Source organism: Tripterygium wilfordii, chromosome 15 (assembly GCF_013401445.1).
Source record: "Tripterygium wilfordii isolate XIE 37 chromosome 15, ASM1340144v1, whole genome shotgun sequence".
Taxonomy (NCBI): domain Eukaryota; kingdom Viridiplantae; phylum Streptophyta; class Magnoliopsida; order Celastrales; family Celastraceae; genus Tripterygium; species Tripterygium wilfordii.
In genome coordinates this window covers 11,005,784-11,023,252 of record NC_052246.1, presented here as the reverse complement: position 1 = coordinate 11,023,252, position 17,469 = coordinate 11,005,784, and the positions used below count along the sequence as shown (strand labels likewise).

Here is a 17,469-nt window from a genome sequence, read left to right as displayed (position 1 = left end):
TGCATAGTTTACCTCTCTACCCCTCATGCGTCTCTTGATCATCTCCCAGTCCTCCACTCATCCGAGGCACCACTTGAATTATTGCCTTATGGTAACCCTCATCCACAGGTTATAGTTTTCTCAATTCAAAACCAAAGTGATATTGCTTCTTTGAAATAACTTGGACTTGCTTGATTATTTGCGAAGCATGGAGAAGAAGATGATAGAGAGAAGAAGAGAAACAAATAAAATTAGAAAGTATTTCATTTACTTGCTCAAAATGAGAAGATGATCTTTGCCTTTCCAAACCCAGGTTGCAAATAGTGGAGCAACACCAGCCGGCCCGCCCCCTTCCCTTATTCTCCTCTGCTTTTTTATCTCCTAGTGACCTAGTCAACTCCCACATTCGCAGGGGGGCCAGCCCAATTTCTGTCTTGGCCCAATATACGTCTCATTTTTGGGCTTTAACATTATAGTTGGAATTTGTCCTTTTTGTTTGATTTCCATTTTCGATAAGTGTGGCTAATTTCCCTTGTTATGGTTCCTTGCATTGTGGTCAGTTCATTTGTGTTTTTTTGGTTTGGCGCCATTATATCTCAATATATTTTGTTAAATAATTTGATGTCCTTATAGGTAATTTTACATTACATACTCTAGCTCTAATGAGTGTATTTTATAGTTTCACCAAACACTTCATCGGCACGTTCCCTAACGTATACTCTAACATATATCTATAGAGTATACTCTAACGTATACTCTATCAGTCATACTCTTTACCAAACGCACCCTATATATGATGAGTTGCATTGATATTTTTTAGTGAATAGTCGGATTTTAATTGTTCATAAATCAGATGATAATAATTCCTAAACTTAAGAGCTTTCAAACAAAACAAAATCTAGTGTCTGATTCCTACCCAATACAAAGGAAAAAAAAAAAAAAAAAAAAAAAAAAAAAAAAAAAAAAAAAAACCCAACCAGACTTGTTATTCAACAGAATCCTGCAGAATACTAACAACATCTGAACGCTGTTGGTCTGTCAATGTTGTTGGAAAATCAACCAAGAATACAACTTTCAGGTCTCCACGCTTTCTTTGCTCTTTCGGACATGGCATGCCTTCACCTTCAATGATCTTTAGGTAGCCTGGGTGGATGATATCGTCGATTTTCAAGCTCATTTTCTCGCCGCCAAGGAGAGGGATCGAGATGTCACAACCGGCGAGGGCCTTAATTAGAGGGATTCTCACTACAACCTCCAAATCATCCCCTTCCCTTCTGAATAAATGGTGTCGTTTTTCGCCAATTATGAAGATTACATCTGCTGGGAGTGAACCAGGCCTCTCATTTCCCATACCTTCAAAAGTAATCTTTGTCCCTTTTTTCCATCCTGGCTTCACTTTTATTGTTAGCAACTCCTCTTCTTGAATCACTTCCCTGCCAAAATAATAAAAAACTAAAATTAGGGCTTTATTGCACAAAGCTTGTTATAAGTTGTCTATATTAGTGCCCTACATATAATTATAATATGTAACCCTATTTTCTGACTGAGAGTAAAAATCATTTGTTTTTTCTCCTAAACTAAGACTTCTTTTTTGGTAACCGAGAATTCTCCAACCCAACATGCCTACCAGACAGCTAAGTCGGCTCTAAATTTGGAAGCTTGCTCCACATCGACGACGGGTATGACCGGACCGAAGCCCATTCGGGAAATAACGCTGAAACTGCTGGGCGTGGCAGTTGAACTTGCGACCTCCTGTATTTTCAAGGAGTTACCACAGTAAACTTCACCATCTCAACCAAAACTTCTTTGTTCTCCTAAACTAAGACACATTGTCGAACAACGTAATTCTCTATCTATCTTTAATTGTTGGTGCACGTTAACAATCCCCACAGAAGCTAGTTTCGGCAAAAAGTGTCTACATTATATTGAGTAATTTAATAGAAAAATATGCCTATAATGGAAATTAGGAGCAAACCCCGTGTTAGTAAGCACATCTCTTGTAATCTTGATCTTCTTCATGCATCCAAAGCACAACTCTTCAAGGGTGCACTCAAGTTTTCTTTCGATGGGTGGAGGTTTCAGCATCCGGCCAGTTGAGTTCGAAAACATGATAGGAGTGGTGCTCCTCCGGCTGGCGTTTCTCGAGAGGGAGGGAGGGAAGCCATTGGAATTGGTGCTTCTCCGGCTCAAACTTCTAAATGATGATGGTGTCGGTGTAGGACTCCTTCGGCTCCCACATCTTGATAGAGGTGAAGGTATGGATGGAAAGCAATTATCCATGCTTTTGTGCTTGCTTCCATCAGGATTATTGTATCTAAAGCTGTGGACTCCATTCATGTTGTCCTCCTGTTGTGTGTCGAGATCCTGAACATAATCACAAAATAATATTTATGCATGCATAATAGAATTATTTGACATACATTGTACACTTGAATATATATATATATATATGGACAATGTATGTATATACCTCGTCAGATATGTCAATGGCTTCAATGTTGTGCTGTGTGTTAGCTTTGGTTGGGGATGGTCTCTTCTTGTCGTGACACCATCCTGTGAATAGTGAAACGTAAAGCTTGAATAGGCCTCCAATGGTGGGAATATTTTTCCCGTTTCTTTGTTCTGAAATGTTGAAGGTACCACCCGTTGGTATGTCAAGGATGTGACGATGATCTACCATGAATGACACAGAGAGAGAGAGAGAGAGGAGGAAATGATTATTGACCATGGAAATTGGAAAGGTTAACCAAATATGAGGCGTTTCGTGAGGTCTTTAATTAGCATAATCCGTTATAATTAGAAAGATGAAGATAATAGCTATCTTCACCCTCACCTCCTTAACTAATTATTTCTTCTTATCTGAAGGATGTAATTACATCCATATATTCATGGAAAAACGAATTTTCATGGTCAAGATCTTAGTATTGATGGTCTAAAGCATAGTATAAAATCATACCTTACTTCCACCAGTTGTTCGACCGTCCTTGAGAGAGAGAGGAAGCCTTGAGAGAGATTTCTTGGGTTGAAATTCGTTCTTTTGCCCATGGTAGTTAGGAATCCCTCCTTGGAGTGAGTTGACCCATCTTGGGTGCTCACTCCAAGTGCACCATGGCTAGCCAAGTCTAGTCGTGCCAACATCTCACACTCAACCATGATGGGCTCAAACATATCTCTACTTTCACTTCGAGGTTCATACTTACAAACAACTCGTGCGACTAGCATACTTCGAAAGCTCATAGCTATACATCTGTTAAGAATATATAGTTGTTCGAATACTTCAACAACTTCAATTAGTAGAATTTGTATGCAGCACCCTATATCATTTAGTCATATTCATATATTTCATGATCACATCATCTTCATTGTTTATATTCACAATTATGACTTATCACTAAGAATAATCATAATTGGTCGACATGTGAATATAATGATAATATGACATAAGAAATTATCTTTTTTTTTCATCTAGAATCCCTTAATCTTCAGTTCAACTTGCTTATCTGGAGATGTTTCATTAGATGGAATCATTCATTATTATTGACAACATTTTAAAATAACAAGTATCAAACCAAAAATCTTGAGAAACACACATAAGTTATAAGAGTACTCATTTGAGGTCAAATAATTAACCTCAACGGTCTCACACTCAATGAAGGTCGACATCAATATCTTCATTTATCTTAGAGGTCATACAATGCTCACGTACTATGAAATATATGGTACGGTATTTTCTCCTTCCCCATGAAACATATGTCTTCAATTAAAAACGAAGGTGACTAGATTTTTTGATCAAACGTTCAAATCAATCATCCATTTTTTTTTTGTTTCACTTTGACCACTTGAGCAGATTCTCAAGATTTAGACAATCAACGCGCTGATGTGTCGCATTGACCATTAAAAGCATTTACATTTTGCTTATGTGGCATGAGAGCTATCAAAGGTAAACAAATAAAAATGCCAACTCACATTTTAAACAAAAAACCTAAATAATGGCACCTCAAAAATTCCCTAAAAATTCAAATAAAAACCCTAAATAAACAATTACCATGAAGACGACGCTGAACTCAGGGCAATCCAAGCATGAAACCATTATTCTTTTTCGAGGATCTTTCAGCTGGAATCCACAATCTTCAATTCAATACAATACAACCCACATGGCGGCTCTCCAACAAGTTCTTTGCTCAGCCTATATGGTCTTTTTCGTGGATTTTCTTGTCCTCGTGTTCACAGTAACAAAGTGCTCAAAGACACCACCATGTTTACCATAGAGGAGCTCCAGCCGTCAAGACAATCAACATCTCTGATGAGTCATCTTCGAGATCGCCGTTGATGATAATGCGAAGCACCGTGGGAAACGGAGGAAGCAGGAGCATCAGTTGGCAAGATTGCGGAAACCAAGCGAAGATTGTTCGGCGAGGAGACCACCGAGACACCGGCGGTTGACTCCAACTCCCCCACCCAAATCTGATCAGATCTCAACTATATAGCAAACCCACCAAAATGAGAGAGAAGAAGAGTCAGATATATAACCAAACCAGAAGAAGAATCAGCTAAATTTGATATGATAAATCAAACATAAATTGGTCGACCTAAGCTTTGGAAACACAGATCGTCGTAAGAGGGGTAGAGACGGAAGGAAAGTGGATTCAAGAAGCTTCGTGGAATTTGGGCTTTTTAAGTTTTAATAGAGTTATAAGATATATTGTGCCCGCACGGCGTTGTTTCTCTCAAACTCAACTACTAAAAGTCGAAATCACAAACTTATCACCGCAAATCTCAAAGTCCTATCGAGTCTTATGATCAATGCTCTTAGAAACTACAATCAAAAACATTAAAAAAAAACAAACAAAACAAACAAAAAAAAAAACGTAACAATATTTCATTGCATTTTATTGGTCTCATTATCAATTTAACATAATGATGAAAATAAGAACAAGAACGACAACTGATGAGAACAAGAAAAACCTAAAGCTATTATTAGAAATCTATACCCTCATACATGTCAACAATATTGTCCGTCCCATACATATCAACAATATTATCCGTTTTGGGTTGTTCAGTTTCCAAAGATATATCGTGTCCGCACAGCTTTGTTTCTCCCAAACCCAGCTACTAAAAGCCGAAATTACAAACTCACTGAGTTAAAGCTCAGCTACTAATGGAACAAAACCAAACTCATTATGCTTGGAAGAATGTCTTGTTGTAAATAAGGAGTGAGTTTTGTCCATATATACCATTCAATTAGTGGCATCCCAACCGATGTGGGACAATATGTTCCTAACAACAATGTTTGTCTATACATACATCATTCATAGTCATGGACAGCAAAACTAATTAGTTGTGGGGTCCAATAGACGTGTATTGGATATTAAAATGGGATTTGCCGATAAATTAATCGGATTTTGGCCCCTTAATTTAACCATTTCCTATTACTATACCTGAAAAAACAAAAAAAAATCAAGAGTATTAGATAGATAATATCAATGCTCAATTCAATTAAACTGAGACAAAAAAAAAATGTAAATTGGAAGTATAAAAACATGTAAAATATTGTAATATCAATAATTATGAGAACAAGAACAAGAATCATGAGCACAAGAATGAGAACGAGAACGAGAAAAACTTAGGCTTTTATCTAATTTGCATTTTTCTTTTTTTGGAATTAGTATTTGATTCATTGCAACTCCGACGAACACAAGAAACAAAGAATTCTTGCAATTTAACATCTTATTCAGCTAATGATCTTCCTTGCCATTCCTATATATATACATATATATCATTCAAAGTCATGGAAGCAAAACCCTAATTAGTCGTCCACAGCACCCGATGATGACGAAGATGGTGGTGGTGGTGGTGATGTTGTTGTATGCAATGTTTCAAGGCTATTTCTCAGAAGCCAGTCCCAGCTCTATTGCTTTTCGTCTAAGTGAAAATATTGATACTAGATGGTATGTTACATGATATAATTACTTATGTTCTTTCTTATTATTTATTTTGTTCTTATGACTGATCATATATATATATATATATATATATATATATATATACACACTATACTTATCTGCAGGGCGTATTTAACTACTATCAATATAGGCAAACCACCGAGGCCTTTTGAGCTTCAAGTCGATACTGGCAGCGACCTCACTTGGGTGCAATGTGAAGGAGCTTGCGAGAACTGCAATTTGGTAATCTATAGTAGTTTTACCATCATTGAATCAAGGATCATATATAAATCTGCAATGAGATTATAGTGTCATAATCCAATTACTATTCATAATGATACCTTTTTTAGGTTATTATTTTTAATAGGTCATGATATTATTGAATCCAAATCCAATAAGTGCTATTTGGAATAATAAAATTGTTTTGGTTTTTTTCTTTTTTATTGGTTAATGCTACGTGGCGTTCTAAACTCTTCATCTTTGAAGTGATTAAAGATTGTTAATTATAATGATACAAATTGTATATGCTACATACTTAGTTTTGTTCTTATATGTATGGATTTTTTCCTTGGATTTTATACTTAGTTTTTAGTTTTATGGATTTTTTTTTTGGATTTTACTTTTATGGAATTTTTTCCTTGGATCATATACTTATTTTTAGTATATGAATTTTTTGGATTTTATTCTTAGTTTTTTTTTTAATTTTGGATTTTAGTTCTATGGATTTTATCCATTTTACTTTATCAAACGTTATACTTATGTGGCAAAATGTGCACATAATTAAATCCATGACTGCCAAACAAATGCTCTTAATTAATTATGAAACCACAAATCTAATACCACTTAGAGAGTCACAAAATCCGTCTAGAAAATAGAAAAACAAGAACAATATAATCATAATACAAGTTGCATTTCATTAATACTATCATCATATAACTCAAATCATACATCCACCGAAGACGCAGAGACATTTGTACAAGCCGCCAGAAGGTAGCATTGTGGCATGTCAAGATCCCTTGTGCGTTGTTGTCCAAGGAGAACAACGCAAGTGTGAAAACCCAACTGACCGATGCGAGTATGTTGTTTTTTTTGCTGATAAAGCTAAAACTCATGGTTATCTTGTCAAAGACAGTTTCTTAATGCGACTTACAAATGGCTCAGCTATCCATTCTACTTTGGTCTTTGGGTGGGTAAACTATATTTCCATGTTTCCATCCATAGTTTTATAACTATATTTCATTCCAATAAGTGGAAATTGCAGGTGTGGGTACAAACAAATCGGAGAATTTAGGGGGGCAGGAATCCTCGGCCTAAGCAGGGGCTCACTTGGCTTCTTGTCGCAAATGAATTCACAGGGTCTAGTACATAATGTGATTGGCCATTGTCTAAGTAGTGGAGAAGGAGGTGGATTTTTATTCTTAGGGGATGATCATGTTCCTCCTTCAGGAGTCTCGTGGACACCAATCACAAACAATTATTACGAAGAGTGAGATTCATAACTTACCTTGATTCAAGCATCTTCGTCCATCATCGTTTATGTAAAATTAGCTTCTTATATTTCTTCATGTGTTATTCAGTAGGGACTACTTGTCCGGACCAGCGGATCTCTTATTCGAAGGAAATCCAACTAAAGTAAAGGGACTTACATTAGATTTTGATAGTGGAAGTGCTTTATCTTTCCTAAACCAGCCCAACTACGAACATACACTTAATATGGTAAAATAAAACAACTTTTTTCTGTCACTTGTAATATCATATATATCGCTTAGAGAGCACCAAACGTTGTGGATTTGTAAGAGAATTCCAAGCATCTCTCAAATAACGAGTTATTTTTTGGGCTCAAGTTCAACAGCCAATGACACAGAAAAACAAATCCAAAACGAACAATATTAATGTTTATCATTTGAATGGGCTGAGATTTCTGATATTTTCCTCAAACTAAAATCATGAACTCATGATTTTATCTATTTATCTTTCAGATTAACAAAGCTCTAGAAGGACAGCCCATGATTCCTGCACATATACAAAGTAAAGAACTTTCAATATGCTGGAGACAACACAACGCTATTCAGTCCTTACATCGGGTTAAAAAGTACTTCAAGAACTTGACTTTCAGGTTCACAAATCTACAAGATGTTGACATGGACTTACCACCCCAAGCTTATCTCATATTAATCGAAGTAATTATTCATTGTCTCCATTAACTTTAATACAAAGCCATAGAATCTAACTTCAATAGATGACACAGAATACTTTCAATGCAGGGAAAAGTGTGTTTGGGGATTGCAAATGGTGATAAAGTTGGACTCCAAAATCCAAATTTAATTGGAGGTAAATGATTATTACATTTATGATAGGGAAGATAGGGATCCCAGCTTTTAAAAATATCACATTTCACCCAACCATTTAATATATAAGTTAAGTTTGTCCAAGTCTCTACCACACATAATAAGCATTTTCTCTAGTTAAGTCCAAAGCGGACGATATCTATGATGCGTGTAGGGCTCGGGATTTTCAACACCAGCATCTTGTATCCCAAGTTATCCAAGTTCCTAAGTTGTGTGCACTTAAAAGTTGAATCGTGTGGATACCACTCAACAATTAGGATACCAAATTGCTTTGGGATTCTTATCATTTTCAATGATAAAACAACAATAGCTAGATTTGATGTTGTGCCTCTACTATGATTTAATTTTGCTCACCATGGCCTTGTTTCTTCCAGCCATTTCAATGCAGGATAAATTGGTGATATATGATAATGTCAAACATCGCATTGGATGGAGTTCCAGTGACTGCGAGATGGACGCCATGGCCTAAAATCATTATATCAGAGCAAGCAGATAGATATTCACAAAGAATAATACATATCAATACTAGTTTCAAGACTTAATATCTTTTATATATATATATATAAATATATATTATGCATGGATTGTTGATCGAAAAATCTATAATACTCCTTAAGTGGAAGGATTAGTAAAATAAATAAATAAAAAGGGGCCCAGTTGGCCCATTTCCCCTTTTGTTTGGCCCATTGTATTCTCCAATTTGAGGCGTGACCCAATCTGTTGGGTATTGTAGTGAAAGCCCGGTTCCATCGTATGATTCATTTTCAGTATATTTCTTTTCAAGATTATTTGCTTACAAGCCCAACCAACAGTGGTTGGATCTAATAGATCTACATTTTAGTCCATAAATTACAAGTACAAATATAAATTGCTATTTTCTCACCCAATATATTACAATCAACAGTCTGTCGGTTTGTGGTTGATTATCGACCATGAAAATCGAGTCGGTATGCAGGTAAATCCAACCTATGTCCAGCTCTAGGCAAGAATACAAATTACTTCACAATTCAAATTCCTTCTAATAGATTATACACTTCAAAACATATATGTACAATCATGTAAGTTATTCAAGAAATGTCTCCCTTAACCGAATAAAAGGTCACATAATATGAGTTTAGGATAATACATTAATAAAAAAATATTAATAAAATGAAGACCCAATTAAATAAGTAAGTCTAAAAGATTATCCAACAAATGATGATGATACATGTCTACATTAACCCAATAAAAGATTAATCATAAAGAGAGTCATTTGATAAGGTATAAAAATTTTTAAAAATTAGTGATGCATTTGTAGGGTTCCATGAGATTGTGGTGTAGTTGTGACAAAGTATAATTTGGTGTATAGACTAATAACACTAGCATTGACTTTTATCTTAATGTTGAAAAGTTATATATATAGAACCAGAAAAAAAAAATTTGGGGGCAGCAACCTTGCACAAAGTTTCGTCTCCTAATATCCGATGTTGGTTCCGCCCCTGTGTATAATGTGTGTGTGTATATACACACCTCGTCAGATATGTCAATTGCTTCAATGTTGTGTTGTGTGTTAGCCTTGGTGGGGGATGGTCTCTTCTTATCATGACACCATCCTATGAATAGTGAAAGGTAAAGCTTGAATAGGCCTCCAATGGTGGGAATATTTTTCTTGTTTCTCTGCTGTGAAATGTTGAAGGTACCACCTGTTAGGATGTGACGATGATGTACCATGAATGACACACAGACACAGAGAGAGAGAGAGAGAGAGAGGAAATGACTATTGACCATGGAAATTGGAAAGGTTAACCAAATATGAGACGTTTTGGGCTGTCTCAAAATTAGTATCACTTTTCTTCATTAATTACTAATTTTGCTAATGTATTCCAAAATTAGCCTTTACTTTAAAACACCAAACTTGAAGGGAAAAAAAAAGTTATTTTAAGTCTATGAGGGTAAATTTGAAATAATATAGTTATCTTGTGTAGTTTAATTGCATTATATCATGTGTCCTTAAAAAGTTGGATTTTCAAAAGATGACAGATAAATTGAGGCGGAGAGAGTATTTATTTTATGATATTTCTTGTTGTTGCAAATAATGTGGTATGTAGGGAATATGGTTGTTTGAACTTGTCTTTAGAAGTATCCCTTCAGTTTAGGCTTGTTACCATTGGGTAGTCTTTACACTCAAGTTTTTTCTCTTTGTAAGGCTATTTAGAAGCCAAATATCTTTCAGAATTAAGTAGAAAAGTAGTATTCTCCCAATCATCTTGAGCTCTATCTGATCTTGATACTTAACATTTAGTATCGGAACTCCGAAAGGGACCTGATTACTTGAAGCAGCAGACTTCATTGTGCATTAGCAATGATGGTCATATCATTGGAGTATGTTGATGGGGAACTTCTTGAGAATGAAGGAGTTCTAGGGTCTCATTGAGGAAAGCATACCTGAGGTGAAAGAATGGACAATTTTGACTGAGGCGTAACCAAAAATAATTTTAGATCTGAAGCTGAAGGATCTGAAGGTAACAAATTTCCTATTTCAGGCAATCGATCGAGCTATTCTTGAGACCATTCTCAAGAAGAACACTTCCAAAGACATCTGAGATTTTTTTTTAAAAAAAAATATCAAGGCACTACTAGCGTAAAGTGTGCTTAGCTGCAAGCTCTTCGCACATGAAAGTTGGAGAAACTGTTGATCAGTATTTTGCAAGAATGATGTTAGTTGCAAATCGGATGAGAATCCATGGGAAAAAGCTAGAAGACATGACAGTTATAGAGAAGCTCTTACACTCTATGACTTCCAAGTTTGACTATGTGGTATGTTCAAATAAAGAGTCGAATGTTATTGACACTATGTCAATAGATGAATTGCAAAGTTCACTTTTGGTGCATGGAGAAATGCATGTCAAGTCTTATCGAGGAAGAGCAAGCTCTCAAGGCGACATACGTTGAATCCTCTCCTGGAAGAGGCAGAGGTCGTGGAGGCTTTAAAGGATGAGGAAGGGATGTGGTTGTGGCAATGGAGGAGGAAGCTTTAACAAGTTATCTATTGAGTGTTACAATTGTGGCAATGGAGCATGCTCTCAAAGTGACATATGTTGAATCGTCTCCTGGAAGAGAATCATTTCCTAAGGCAATCACTTGGAGAGCAACTCAAGAAGTGAAAACTCTAGTAATTGAATGCGATATATGTCAGAAGGTGAAGTATGGTTAGAGGGCTCTTATGGAATTACTGCAGCCGCTACCCATCCCGGAGAAAGTTTGGGAAGACATGTCGATGGGTTACCTGTCAACCGAGGTTATGGAGCAATCTTGGTGATAGTGGATCGATTAAGCAAGAGTGCACACTTTATTTCACTTCGTCATCCTTTCACGGTCTGTAGTGTAGCCAAAGTCTTCATCATGAGTTCCTTATAGCAAAGAATTATTGCTTTACAGGGAAATAAGCTGAAGGGAAGTTCCTCATACCATCCCCAAACAGATGGGCAAACGAAGGTCGTGAGCAAGACACTTGAATATTATTTGAGGTGTTATTGCCATGAGGAGCAGACAATGTGGAAGGAGTTTATTTTTGGGGCGGAGTATTGGTATAACACGACATATCAGACATCCATTAAAATGAGCATATTATGTTAGATCATATGGCATCACAAGAGGGGGGTGAATTGTGTCCTTAATCAAATTTAGACTAAGTCACTCCTTTTTCGATTTCAATGAACTCTATGAAATTTCATCCTAAGAGGAAGCTAAATACCAAATTGAGTACTAGTGCACATGTATAAATCTAGTAGAATAACCAATCGAGCAAATTAAGTGCAAAACCCGCCCGAATATGGCCGAATGAACTCGTAAGGGCAGATTTGAACAAATTAATCAATCAATTTGGTAGCAAGCAAATAAGAACAAGTAAATGATCAACACTTCAAGCAATTAAGGCAAACAATCCTAGAATCAAGAATCAACTAGATGGCGAACTATGCATTTATAATGTCTAGAACACTTAAATATGTTGCTAGCATTCACAAAATCAGATCTGAGCTATTGAACCCTATGTAGCCGATATAATCAATATGCAACCAGATTTGAGAGATAAACACAATTAAGATTCTAACAACCTAAATGTCCAATTTCAAGTGTGTATGATATGCAAATGTGATGTTCATTGAAATTGCTTGAAAGTAAAAGAATTGAAATTGCTTGAAAGTAAAAGAGGCTAGAGATTTATAATGATTCGACTTAACTCAAGCCTACTCCACTCCCAAGTCCCACTTGGGAATTTCAAACTCCACTGTGTCTTGTTCAACCGAGTCATGCGAATCTCTTACAATCGATGTTTTTGTAGCTCAAACACCAAACTTTACAACCCGTGTAGTTTAAAATGCATCACACTAACTCATACAATCAATACAACTCAGATTTTGGCTCTTAGGGCAGCCGGGTGTGAGGTAAATTTTTGGCTCAATGGTAACTCTTTTCTAGCTGAATTTGAAAGTGTTTAGGGCTCAATTGAAGCTCTAGAAAAGCTGGATGGAAAGTGATAAGCTCATCAGATTTGAGGGATTTTTGTTGCTAGAGTTTGTGAAACTTTGAGGTGTGTAGTAACCCACGAAAATCAGCTAACTCAAGGCTTGAATGATGAAATATAGATAATGAAAGAAGCCTTAGAAGTGCTGGAAACTCAGTTTAATCAACCAAGAAAATATTCTTGAATAAAGGATGAAGATGGTGAAAAATAGCTTCAAGAATGAAAGTAATGTAGCTTGGCTTGGCTTGATATGAGTAAGCTCTCAACAATCAGAAGTGAGTCGAGTAAATATGAAGAATTTTGCTTGACAAAATTGAAGAAAAAGTTAAGAGAATTCAGAGATGATAGTCGGCCAAGAATGATTTATGTATATAAAATAAGCAACCAAAGAAATAAATTTCAGATTTTTGTATCCAATACAAGAAGAACACTAGGACAATGATTTCACCTAGTAATCATATCACAAGCATTCAATTAATTAACACACAATTATGGTTTTGATTCAAGGGTTGATTCTTTCTTAAGTATGTTAGTTTGTATGTTTACGGTGCCAACAAATATTATCAACAACGGATTAATCATGTTCGTTCGCTGTCGTTAACCCAAGGCCAATAACTCATTATGATCTACAGAACTATAACAACCGATCAATCCTCTAAACCTTGTTCAATGTTGACCGTACGAACGAGCTTACTATTTGGGTTGAGATTGGGCCTCAGGCCCAATTTGGGACTTCCTTGGCATCATAAGCTTTGGGCCTTAGATGCCTATTCTTGTCTCCGTTCCAGCCATGGGCATTGGGCTTCGTTTGGACTTGGACTAGACATGCTTCCAGACGGATGCTTGGGGCGGTTTAACTAAGGCTTTCGTTGGGCCTTCCAACATATACTCGAGTATTTCGGGCCAACGGTTTTTGACCCATACAACATATCTTACCTCTCATTAACTCTCATCCACTCTACCTTCTATCCAAATAATGGTGAGTCAAGGAAGTTCCCCTCCCATAACGCCCCTCACATAACTCTCTCTCCATTAACTCTACTCTACCCTTCATTTTTCAATCCAAACAAGCCGTTAGTGATTAATTCGGTAGAAGATACTGCCCTGCTATAAGGACATGTATTAAATTCTAGAGCTACCCGCCATTTTTTTTATAAACAAAAAAACAAGAAGGGAGAAGAAAGAACAACATGATATTCATGCCCAAAGATTTTTCAAAATTCTTTTTAACTTTTAGCATCTTTGCTGTTCAAATCCTAGCTGGCGTTTCGGCCTTGGTTATGTATATGCACATAATGACAATTATTAGCCTCAAATGATATTTGTGTATAAATGATTGTCTGATAATAAGCAATGAATAGTCCCCTAAAATCCGACACATTTACAAACGGCACATGCGCATCCATCCATGGAATGCAAACGGCCAAGTCCGCCCCTACCAATAACAATGGTGGTGGTGGTGGTGTGTGCAACCTTTCAAGGTTGTTTCTCAATAGCCAATGACTCCACAATTACCATTGAAAGGTCTGCGTGGAGCCGTCGAACCATTGTTAATTACAATCTCCTGGATCCCTCCTCCATTCTTTTTTCTCTCACCGGGAGCGTTTATCCTAGAGGGTAAGTCCATACCTTGATCGAACATGCTACATTTCTTTGCTTAATAGTTAATGAGTGATCATCTTTTCAATGTCCAGGGCCTACTTCACGAACATCAAGATAGGCAACCCACCCAAGTCTTTCGAACTTAATGTTGATACTGGAAGTGCCCTTACTTGGGTCCAATGTGACGGACCTTGCTTGAGTTGCACTCTGGTAATTAAACAAACAATGATGAATGATGGTAGCATTACGTTTTCTTCATTAGTTGTACTTACAATTTCCTCACCTAGCACTACCTGCTACTTGTGTATACTAAAGCCTCCGGACCGTCTTTACACGCCACCGGAAGGTAGTGTCGTGCCATGTGGGGATCCAATATGCGCTCTTCTCCAAGGAGATGAACCCAATTGTGAAGAACCAACGGATCGATGCGACTATGTTATTCGTTACGGTGATCGAAGTTCAACTCATGGTTATTTGGTCAAAGACCAATTTCCACTGCAACTTGTAGATGGCTCCGTCATTGAATCTCCTTTGGTTTTCGGGTGGGTATATTAAATATATATCCATTGATTTTTTTTTTTTTTTTTGTAGTATACTCAGTCTGATGATGCGTAGGTGTGGATATAACCAGACGGGTGTTTTCAAAGGAGCTGGAATCCTTGGTTTAAATAGGGGTCGAGTTGGCTTCTTGTCACAAATGCATTTGCAGGGTGTAATACAACCAGTGGTTGGCCATTGCTTAAGTACTGGAAAAAGAGGTGGGTTTTTATTCTTAGGAGATGATCTTGTACCACCTTCGGGAATTTCCTGGACGCCAATCACAAACACTCTCTCAGAGTAAGATATATCACCGATCCGATCTCATTAAACTCTCTCTATCATCTACATTCCACGATTTATCTATATCTTCAAAATTGGCAGGACATACTCATCAGGACCAGTGAATCTCTTGTTTGATAAAAGTACAACTCAAGTAACAGATCTGCAATTCAATTTTGATAGTGGTTCAACCTTTTCCTTCTTAAACAAAACTACCTACAAAACCACACTTTCTCAGGTGAGACAAAGTATAATTCCTTTAAAATTGTAATATATATTCATGAACTCATGTTCTTATATATATATATATATATATATATATTCTTCATCTTCTAGATTAATGGTAATCTAGAAGGAACGCCAATGATTCCTGCAAACCCTGAGGGTGATCTTTCGGTATGTTGGAAGCGTGATCGAAACAAATCTATTCGATCGTTCAAGAAAATTAAGAACTACTTCAACAAGTTGATTTTGAATTTCACGAATGTAATGGATGTTGAGCTGAATTTATCTTTCCAAGATTACCTTATATTAGTTGTCAAAGTAAGTGATATTTCCGGAAGCCATTAATTAATTTTAATAATAGCCAGGGTTTGGCTAGTGCCGCTGAGTTGTTTGGTATGGTGTTGGACACCGGTGGCCTGCACAGCGGAACCGCTGAATCCAACGCCTTACCAAACATGTCATTATTTACATTCTATTAGGTCTTTGTTGCAGATGAAAGGAAGAGTATGCTTGGGAATTGCGGACGGTAGCATAATAGGACTAGAAAATACGAATGTGATAGGAGGTAAGAGATAATAATTAAAACACAAGAACATTAATTTTATAAAGGAAATAAATTATTATTTTTAGTTAATTTATTGTTCTTAAACCTGGATTTAATTTTTTTTCATTAATTGTATTGATCTTCCGTGTTTGTTTTCAGCGGTTTCAATGCAAGACAAGTTAGTGATATATGATAATGTCAATCATCGTATCGGATGGACTTCCTGGAACTGTAGTGTGCGCCCTACTGACTAAACCATTTATAGAACAAGAACATTGGTTTAATTGCAAGTATTCCAATTTGAAGGGGAAATCCATTAAGGGAAATCTCAAAGCCTACTTTTTTATTAGTAGCGGACGAATCCAGGATTTAAATTCACTGAGGACACAACTAAACAATGGGAGACTAAGGGTAGCGGTCCCCAAAAAAAAATTGGAGTTATTTATATGACTAAAAAATAATCACTAATAATAGTTTCAAGCAATAAAACATTACATCTTTATTCTTGAAAAAAAAAAAAGTTACATCTTTATATTGTTCTCTACGAGTTATCATAAACGTCATATTACAAATGATTAATATTAGTTTCAAGCAACTATTTTTCTTTGGAACATACAACACAATCATTTAAAAATTGTTCATGCATTATTAGAATTTTCTTTGTCCACTTTGGGTTGTCCGTTTCCATGGATACATCGAACCCCCATGGCTTTGCCTTCTCAGAAGATCACTCATCTCAATAGTGCTCTCGTAGAAACACGTTTAACTGCGGAGTTACTACGAGATGTTCTCCTCCAAGAAAACGGTTGTAGATGACAAAGAACTGGATTTATCTATATATGTTAACACTCCCAACAGGTGACCCCAACGGGAGGAGCTCGCTATTTGAATTAGTTGAATATAGGGATTGGAACCCCTTCCATAAAATTGGTAGTTGTCATTCTTGATGGTATCGGAACAATTCGGTCATAGTGGACGTAGCTCTACTCCACGTGATGGGTTTAGCATAACCCAATCCACAAGTGCGAGGGAGTGTTAAGAACAAATATACCACATCGATTGGGACCCCAATGGGTTTATATTGGCAACGCCCACCCTTACATGTCAATTAGGCATTTTCATGGGCTTAAGTGACTTTGACCAAGGCTTAGTTGTTGTGTCCATGAGGAATAAACCCGTAAGGGTAATTCGATGTATCCACGGGAATAAGAACCCAAAGCGGACAATATAATTGGCATATATGGGGTGTGGATTTCTGATACTCACCCGATTACTTAAATTCGTCTTGACAATGTTCATTCTGAAAAGCATCTATCTATACTTATTGTTGCCATAGGCAAAATCAATATTGACTTCAAAAAACTGATACACCAAGTAAAGGAGATATATTTCTTTGTTTGCACTAACAATTTAGAAACATCACCAAACACCTTCAATTGATTAAATATGTCATATGTTGATTCTTCAAAGCAACTAGATTTGTTGTTGAAAACTCGAATTAATCCA

The 17,469-nt window shown here is 36.5% G+C and overlaps 3 protein-coding genes across 3 annotated transcripts; 2 read left to right on the top strand and 1 right to left on the bottom strand.

Moving 5' to 3' along the window:
* Positions 1-632: 632 nt before the first annotated feature.
* Positions 633-2,659, bottom strand: LOC119979883 (dnaJ homolog subfamily B member 13-like). Its single transcript, XM_038822504.1, has 3 exons — positions 2,450-2,659; positions 1,955-2,343; positions 633-1,412 (listed from the first exon to the last, which is right to left on the bottom strand). The coding sequence occupies exons 1-3, from the start codon at positions 2,657-2,659 to the stop codon at positions 965-967; spliced, it is 1,047 nt and encodes a 348-aa protein (XP_038678432.1). The 3' UTR covers positions 633-964.
* A 3,149-nt stretch (positions 2,660-5,808) lies between these two features.
* On the top strand, positions 5,809-8,738 carry LOC119979882 (aspartic proteinase Asp1-like). The gene is made up of 6 exons (XM_038822503.1): positions 5,809-5,927; positions 7,183-7,407; positions 7,499-7,637; positions 7,901-8,101; positions 8,186-8,252; positions 8,644-8,738. Exons 1-6 carry the CDS (start codon positions 5,809-5,811, stop codon positions 8,736-8,738), a joined length of 846 nt encoding a protein of 281 aa, XP_038678431.1.
* Positions 8,739-11,437: 2,699 nt separating this feature from the next.
* On the top strand, positions 11,438-16,217 carry LOC119979881 (aspartyl protease APCB1-like). The gene is made up of 8 exons (XM_038822502.1): positions 11,438-11,623; positions 11,687-11,835; positions 14,468-14,585; positions 14,691-14,917; positions 14,991-15,212; positions 15,297-15,432; positions 15,912-15,984; positions 16,123-16,217. The coding sequence occupies exons 1-8, from the start codon at positions 11,438-11,440 to the stop codon at positions 16,215-16,217; spliced, it is 1,206 nt and encodes a 401-aa protein (XP_038678430.1).
* The last annotated feature ends 1,252 nt before the right edge of the window (positions 16,218-17,469 follow it).

Excerpts from the sequence above, each read along its gene's own strand:
- LOC119979883 (XM_038822504.1), bottom strand. The coding sequence starts at position 2,659 with ATGGTAGATCATCGTCACATCCTTGACATACCAACGGGTGGTACCTTC. Across the intron at positions 2,344-2,449 it reads CCATTGACATATCTGACGAG|GATCTCGACACACAACAGGA; the intron begins GTATATACATAC and ends GATTATGTTCAG. Across the intron at positions 1,413-1,954 it reads GATGTGCTTACTAACACGGG|GGAAGTGATTCAAGAAGAGG; the intron begins GTTTGCTCCTAA and ends TTATTTTGGCAG.
- LOC119979882 (XM_038822503.1), top strand. The coding sequence starts at position 5,809 with ATGACGAAGATGGTGGTGGTGGTGGTGATGTTGTTGTATGCAATGTTT. Across the intron at positions 5,928-7,182 it reads GAAAATATTGATACTAGATG|GTGTGGGTACAAACAAATCG; the intron begins GTATGTTACATG and ends TGGAAATTGCAG. Across the intron at positions 8,253-8,643 it reads AAATCCAAATTTAATTGGAG|CCATTTCAATGCAGGATAAA; the intron begins GTAAATGATTAT and ends TGTTTCTTCCAG.
- LOC119979881 (XM_038822502.1), top strand. The coding sequence starts at position 11,438 with ATGTCAGAAGGTGAAGTATGGTTAGAGGGCTCTTATGGAATTACTGCA. Across the intron at positions 11,624-11,686 it reads CACTTCGTCATCCTTTCACG|GGAAATAAGCTGAAGGGAAG; the intron begins GTCTGTAGTGTA and ends ATTGCTTTACAG. Across the intron at positions 15,985-16,122 it reads AAATACGAATGTGATAGGAG|CGGTTTCAATGCAAGACAAG; the intron begins GTAAGAGATAAT and ends GTTTGTTTTCAG.